At 41.8% G+C, this 8,163-nt stretch overlaps 1 protein-coding gene across 2 annotated transcripts in view; it reads right to left on the reverse strand.

Annotated features, from left to right (window-relative positions):
* Positions 1-5,145, reverse strand: part of LOC110989352 (uncharacterized) — a 45,656-nt gene extending 40,511 nt beyond the window's left edge. The window contains exon 1 of one of the 2 annotated variants that reach the window (XM_022253698.2): positions 4,619-5,145. Coding sequence is in view for 1 of the 2 variants with exons in the window: in XM_022253683.2 (XP_022109375.2) it covers positions 558-576 (19 nt within the window). In the remaining variant the exon portion in view is untranslated. Of the gene's footprint in view, positions 1-557; positions 750-4,618 lie in introns of those variants that run through there. The other variant, XM_022253683.2, reaches the window with a different exon arrangement.
* Between the last annotated feature and the right edge of the window lie 3,018 nt (positions 5,146-8,163).

Here is an 8,163-nt window from a genome sequence, read left to right on the forward strand (position 1 = left end):
GGCAGATTTTTTTAGAAGCAGGGCATTATCGATATGGCGATACCCCATAAACTGACATTTGCAATGTACGTGCTCAAATTATGGTGACGTAGGTTTTACTACAGCCCATCCGACTGTTTGCAAACGACATTGTTCCAATTGCTTCAGCGACATCCCATGTTCTTCATAATATTATTCAATGTAGGATTTTAGTCAAACTTTCAATTTCTGCAAATGAAGCCATAAAAATTTTGTAGGCCCTATTTATGAACAAATTTTGGTCAAAGTGCACGAATTATGGTGACTCGTAGATACCCCCTTGAATTAAGGGGTTGTTTCTCTGGACTCTAAAGACAAGGCACTTTGATGAAAATGAGCCTTTTATAATTAAGACAGCATGATTTATAGGCCAAACGTTACTCGTTCGCCTATTCGAAATTATCATTTTATAGGGTCGCGCTGAGCTGTACCAGCCAGGTTCAAGGCGGAGGTTTTCCTCTGGTAGTAGAGAGAGAGAGACACTGGAGAAAAATTACAAGATAAAGAAAAAAATAAATTCTCTCTGGTACGCTTCATACCTCTTTGTTTCTTTGCCATTTTGCGCTGTGATGATGGCTTTCAGTTCAGTAAGATCGGGATTATCCAACACGGCACCGCCTGTCACTGTCAGACTGTCAAATTCGTACATGTATTTACCGAAGAAATGTTTACAGCACTGCGTCTACTGCGTGCGTGGACGGGTATGGATCACGTATACAAGTACGTAACACACTTTTCGCGCTACGCGTACGATATAAGCCGGCTTCCTTGGTTTCGTAATTTTTTGTTACAAAACGTCGTAGCCTTGCTGGCAACCAGTGAATACTTTGTAATTTTAAACGCACAGATGGTGTCCCTATTGGAGACATTCAAATAGTCCCATCCTCTCCACACTTTCGAAGAGAGCGTCTCTAGGACCATGCAAAGATGCTCATAAAGAGCCTTATCCATGAGGGATAAGACAATTCATTTTTGTAATGCATGGCTACAAGTTAAAGTTAATCCGGGCAAAAAGTGCGAACACAAGCCATTAATTTCCATGTAGAAATAAACCGGTAGTAAATCTTCACCAGAGTGATGTTATGCTCGACCGGCGGCTTGTCGATGCGGTCCCCCAGAAAGGGGCCGTCCATAAAATATGTACGCACGAATGGGGGGGGGGGGTGATGCCGTTGCGTATATACGCCATGTTCACAGGGGGGTACGGTTCAAGCCAGTGCGTATCGTGCACAAACCGAAAATTTGCCTTTAATGAACCTTCATCATATCAATACTCTTTCTCATGACAAAATAACTAACTTGCCGATAAAAAATTAGGGTCGCGCCGAAAATTTAGGGTAGGTCGGGAAACCGGAAGCGGAAGTATTTTGGGGCCTTAAGGATGCAGATGTTTATTTAACATCATTCATCTATTTCAATACAAGTTTTGACGGAATTAAATAAACATTCCAGTCACCAAACGAATATGAACACTGCCGAAATTGGCCGGGAAACCTATACTATAAGATCCCTCAGATTGTAGGCCTCAGAGTAATCACATTTTTAACAAAGATTTTTAAAATAAATCCTTAAATTGCCATTGTATTTGATAAATAATTGTGATTAATATTACGGATTGGAACAACTCGATTCGGTTTATTTACTAACTTGACTCGGGAAACGCGACTGTCGAGACAATTCGAACGGTGGAAGATCTACACCATTTCCTACACAGTACCGGGTCCAGTCCACTAATTCAAGCCCCATTGAAAACAGCGTAAAATCAGCACTATTCAGGGCCCAATAGCATGCGCGCCAACATCCCCGAGGTTTCTGACACACAAATGAAATTCTTGTCTGGTCACTTATCTTTCAATTCTTTTCAATTTTTTGTGGGTTAACCAATTACATTTTTAATTATTCCCACAAAACAAAATCACCCCCCAAAAGGTGATTTTTCCGAAGTCTGATTGCAGCCATTTTTCAAGTGGCAACCCTCAACCAACTTTCTCGGGCACTTAGGACCATTTTCAACCGTGGTTTTTAGCCCTTCAGGTCTCATATGAAAGCTCAAAGACCCGGGGAGTTGAGCCCGGCAACGATTTACACGATCTCACCATTTTGGGGGCCAAACAATCTCCTTTTTCAAAAGATACTGAGGGGGCACTTTTAATGCTAATGAGCTGGCCAGAAATTCTCACTTGAATTAGTGGTCTGCACCCTTTACAGACAGAGTTGACCTGAGACGGAGTTGATTTGGGGCCAGGTCAAAGTTCAAGGTGCAAAAATAGCAAAGTATACCAACGGCGTATCTGGATTGGGGGCTTGTATGGGATCATGCCCCAGAAATCTTCAGGTCCCGTAATTAACACATTCTGTTCCACTAAAAATTTATTTTGGGAGTCTGTCCTTTACTGTCAGCGCATTTTATGAGCTTGAGCGCCTAGTGAATTTTGTTCAGCTTCACGTGTTAGTTGTGAGAGCAAGTGAGAACGTTCTGAATGGGCGCACTGTTCAGGAAATGAAGGGGTAAAAAGTGAAAATTCGTGGCGCTTATCAACACCTGTTCCTATGGCCCGCCCCGTTACTGGACAGCATTAATTCTTCCCCTGCAACATAAAGTAGTCACTGCATGACTTTATATATGAGAAAATAGATTTGGTGGTTGAAGTGATATTCGTGTATAATGTGGTTTCCGTAGTCTAAGAAGGTTTGGAATTCGTTGGGATTTAAAAAATCACAAGCCAAGACTACGGCTTAGTGAGCAATCGGTTCGGTATTCAGTTCATAAATAATTTACACTGGAAATCGGGCATTCCGCCATGCTCACTCAGGTCCCGTATAGTAGACAAGCCGGATGGTAAGTTCCATGAACAAGATTTCCTCTCCAGACAACGGCTGGACGTAGCGTCGAGAGCGGATGCCTATCATAACACCTAGCCACCCCGTCCCATGAATACAATTTTAGATATCCTTCCCACTAGTGCCTTAAACTGTTCTTTAGGAGAAAACATTTACCTTTTTAAGATGTTGAAAATGCACTCTCGATGAGTGCAGGGTGTTATGGGCCGTATACAGGCATTAATTTTGGTGTCATATATTTGAGTGGGGGACTGCACAGAGAAGGCGTGGCAAGTAACGTTACGCTTCAGTGAATAGCAGTTTTGATAACTCCGAGAGAAGTGGGCCCCAAGATTTTTTCCACCGACACATGTCGTTCTCTTTAAGTGCCAATTTATTTGTGAACATCTCACTCTCAAAAAGAGTGAGTCCCTCATAAATCCACTCCAAAAGAGTGAAAACCACTCTGAAAAGAGTTTTAAAAAACTATAAAAAGAGACTCAGTGAAAACCTATCCAAAAGGGTGAGTTTTCCGTTCCTTCAAGGAACTGTGTAAATATAAAGGACAACTCGAAAAGGATTTCTCCTTTATATGGATCCTCTAATCTTTAAGAGTGGTTTTCAATCTATTAAGAGTAATTTTCACTCTTTTGGGGTGGTTTTATGAGGTACTCACTCTTTTTGAGAGTGAGTTGTACACTTTTTTGCCTTGAGAGATTTTGTCGTGCATTATGAATGCCGGTATGTGTATAGTCTATATGGTGCGGCTAAGACTATGTTACCACATCGCCAGAGAGCTCCTTCAAAACACCCTCAAAAAACAGATGAACTCATTGAAGAAGAAAATGTTCTACCAAGCGAGAATCGTCACAAGAGACCGTAAGCAAGCGAATGCAGATATGCCATTGCGTTTTGTGTTCTGTTTCTGTGTTCATAATAGGAACTCTCCTTCTGCATACGTGTCTAAAATAGTACTCCGCGAAAACCACTGTTCGAGATAATTTTGAACATGCATCATGAGTAACTGTGCAAGCTATCCTTTAATGCTATTTCAAAAGAAAGTGAAAGCACATGTAAACGGAAATGCAAAAAACAAGTAAGTCAAAGAATTCACACTAAGTATATTTTGTATTGGTGTCGTGGTGCACTCGTATTTTATGTAGGCCTATAGTATAAACCCTTTAAATTTCTAATGTATATCCTCATTCATATCGGAGGGCCTTGTGTGAAACTTTTCAGTGTCAACATTAACATTCTCATGTCTCGAGATGAGTTTTCTGAGGCAAGCAACAGGTCCGTGCCTTAACTTATCAACCATCAAAGCAGAGTCATCGCAAATTCTTATTCTTTTGTGACGGTGTGATGTACTATGTACGGGTGCAGTGATATATCACTGAGATGATTGCTAAGCAGTTTTGATTGGTCAAGACAGAGAAGGAGATAACTTCAGAAAGGACACCCACAGGAACACATCTTAATTCTTAATTTTAGTCAGGGAAGCAATAAGGATTTCCACATTAATTTTAGGCACATGGTGACTTTGGGGTCAACTGTCGTGTTCCTTCGTCAGTATGAGGGTGAATGACCTCTTAAGACTCCTTTGGAATGCAGCAGCGTACAGTGACAAAAATGGCGTCTACAGCCGACAGGTCTTGCCGCAGTAGATCGCGACACCCATGGCACTCATCATTGGCATCACACCCCTCCTACGAGAAATAAAAATCGGAGTTACATACGCGCATTATGTCGGCAAGGTCTTCCTTCCCAGGAAATAGCTTACCTTTATACAACCCGATCCTTTTTAGAACTTGCAGTTGCAGACAGGGAACTGTATAATAGTGGTCGTTGACGGTAACTACCTGTTTGCAGTGGGCTGGTCAGCAGTTCAGAGATTCAGAGAAGAACTGCGCTAGCCGTGGTTACGTATCACTGCCTTGATGCTTGAACTCGCTTAGAATGCGATCAAAGTTTCCCTTCGAGTTGTGTAATCAGTTGATATTGGCGATTATCTGGGAGTGCAGTCGTGTTCGATACATGCACGTCACCTTCACCGTAGAGCAGTAGGGATTTGTACCAAAGTGATCGAGACGAGGTGTGGGCGGGTTTGCCAGCTGGACTGATTCAATACAACCTTGCATCCACTGCGCCAACTTCCTGCCTGAGCCTAGCCGCAAACAGCGGTGTGAAATGTTGTTTTGCCGATATTTTAATAGACTCAATATATCGATGTAATCTTGTTTTATATATTTTTGCTTGGGTATCGAGCGGCCTTGTGAGTGTGCGTGTGGCCATGAGTGATCAGCTGTTGCTAGCTGTTGCTGACGAGGCAGATTGTGTTGTGCCAGTGCCGAGCCTAGCCGGCCCCGCGTGGCCGGGTCGCGATTTTGGGACCTGACAACTTTAATAGAGCGTTGATGGGAAAACCATGTTAACACAGGGACTATTTATGGAACTTTCATTGATCGTTTACCCCAAATTACGGTAAATGGTCGGGACATCAACTGTTGGTGAGACTTGAAGAAAGGCAAGAGTTAAGAGATTCGGGAAATCCTGCTCTTTGAAAATTTCAGAATACAGCTTGTGTTTTTTTGGGGGGGCCGCTAGGGACTACTGAAGCGACAACACGGAGTTCTTGTTTGCACTGTATCTAAAACTCAGTGGAAGTACGAGCGGAATGCCATTGTGAAGACTGATGTTCGGTGATTTGAAAGGATATGAATATGAAATAAAAATACCTCAGAGCGCATTTTAAACGGGATGATAAAACATATGGCTAGAATGCTGTGACTTAGAGTCTGTATATCCATGTTTTTAACGTTTTCTTCGTTCTTTTCGCCAGTGTGACTTTAATTTTCAATATTATCTGTACAGCATTTCCTTTTCTTAAACCAATGATCATTTGTCCAAATTTTGATTCAGTTTTGTATCACCGAACTTCAAGAACTCCACGGCGATTGTCGTGGAAAGATAAGTTTGAAACTACCAATGAAAGCGCGTTAAATTTCAACCTCAAACTTTCGAGTTTCATTTAAATCTTTTCAGTGCTCCTTGGAGGGGGGATAAACCATGTGAGGCATAAAAGACAGATAAAAATTATCCTGGGTTAAATTCTCCGTTTTAACGAAAGGGATAACATATCCATTTATGCCACATGTATATATGAATGACATGCTGAAGAATCGATGGGGTCAGGCGTCCTGTGCGTGATACCGTATTTGTAGTGTGACCAAACTCCCGTGGGCACAGTACATGTGCATGCATGGTAATGAGGCCTGGATCTGCCACTTCGCGCATGGAATTTCAAACTTACTGATACAAAACACGGCATGCATAATTACAATGACAGGCAAAGCCCATTCGAACAGATGAAAATCATACAGGGTGGCGATCACTTTCTGCATTATAGGCTTTTTTGTTGTTGTAAGATTGGAGCAAGACTTGAGATGGTCTACCAGGGACGTCACCATAAAGACCAATTATTTCAATGAGATTCACCACAACCGACGGACCATGAGAATTGATGTAATCTGAAAAAAAGGTTGACATCAATTGCTGGCCGGCGTAACGTTTGGTTCGGAGCCGCAGACATGTAACTATAATTTACAGACATAGGCACGCCCTACCCACACCTCATGGTGCAGTGGCTAGCGTACATGAATGATCAAATTATAGGACCTTTCTCTCTGCCAGCTTATACCTCCTGTTATTTATGTTTTGTTAATTGCTACTTTAAGTTTTTAATTGTGTATGATATGACCATTCTACAATTCTGCTGCTGGCGGCGAATCAATAGTTATCAATCAACCATTTACAGTTTCAGTTAATTAATTATTAATGAGTTACAAAGCACTTTCAGTTAGGTGTATGCGTTATACAACCAAAGCGATTTCACGGTCGCTGAACAATGAGTGATGTTGAGAATTTTAAGGTGAACTCTTATTCAGATTGAGGGTTGACTGGCCACCGACTTAGTCCGGCAACTGTGGCCGTCAAGTTTCACCGGCATTGTCGCCACTGACGCGGCGGACGTGGGAGTCAACGCGGTCCCACATACTTGTACACGTACATGTACATGTATATGTACCAGCGATTTGGATACTAAGAAATTCAAAAAGAGCCACAGAGCAAATTTGTGGACTCAAATTTTTCGAGTAACAAGGATTATAAATGGCTGAGGTTGAGCGGAAGAGCGCTAATGACCAAGATTTCAATTAGGCCTACTGCTTGATCACGCGAGTCCCGTTTTGGTCAAGGTTAATCATGGAGGATTCCTCTACGGATTAACTTTGTACAAACCTACCAACAACCCTAGGATAGATGAACATGCATTGTCTAAGGACTTCCTGTATTGATTCAGTCATTTGAGCATGTTTATTGTAATAGTACCAAACACATGGGCGTCTACAAAAAGCAGGCCGACGGGGCACAGCTGGCGCACAGTTGATTGGATCTTGCTTGCCAGTGGCGTCAGACATAACTTGAACGCAGGTTCTGGCAATGTACATGTACATGTATGCGTCTGTTGGAGGTGTACCCACATTGCAATTACGTGTATACTTTTGACGAAGCTAGCTCTTTTTGAAAATCACAACTTTCATTTTTAGTTGAAGGTTTTGTTTAGGATAGGGCCACTAGTCGGTGGCCAGATTCCACAGAGCGAAGACTAGCTTGTCATGTCTGCTACACAGCCATGGCTGCTGCCGGTAACTTATTTGCAAAACGGCAAGCTTTCATCAGTGTTCTGAGAAATTTGAAATCGATCGTTTAGTATATGGGTGCACATTTTCATCACACTATGGTTGTAGGGCAGTACTTTGGCCCAAAATTACACGCGAAGACCAAATCAGGATTTGCATGTTTTTAAATTCTCTATTAGAGCATTTTATCATGTGGTTCGGTCGTGAACGGGATGGGAACTAAAATACGTACTAAGACCTCCAGCGTGTATTTTTGAAAATATTGGACTAGAAAGGGCCCTTCAAATGGCTTTATTTTGCGTTGGAACATTGGCATCAATTTTCAAAATGACAATGAGCTTACTGATTAGGGGTAATCATCTCTCGATAGACACATCTGTTAAAGGCACTTATTAAATCGCCAAAAAAATTAATAAAAGGAAAATGAAAGATGGGGAAATAATTTAATGTATGTCTTGAACACATGAGATGCTTCCATTTTTCCTGATTTTTTTAAGTGAGAATATTTGTCACTGTTGTCTATTGAAGCTCATTTGCAACCATGGCCGTAATGGCACAAATCTCGTGCAACAAATACGCCCCAGACATAGCTGAAGGCAATGCGCCCTCTTTTGATAATACAATTTGC

Source organism: Acanthaster planci, linkage group LG03 (assembly GCF_054643075.1).
Source record: "Acanthaster planci isolate LZ-2023a linkage group LG03, COTS_SCS, whole genome shotgun sequence".
In the NCBI taxonomy this organism is placed as follows: domain Eukaryota; kingdom Metazoa; phylum Echinodermata; class Asteroidea; order Valvatida; family Acanthasteridae; genus Acanthaster; species Acanthaster planci.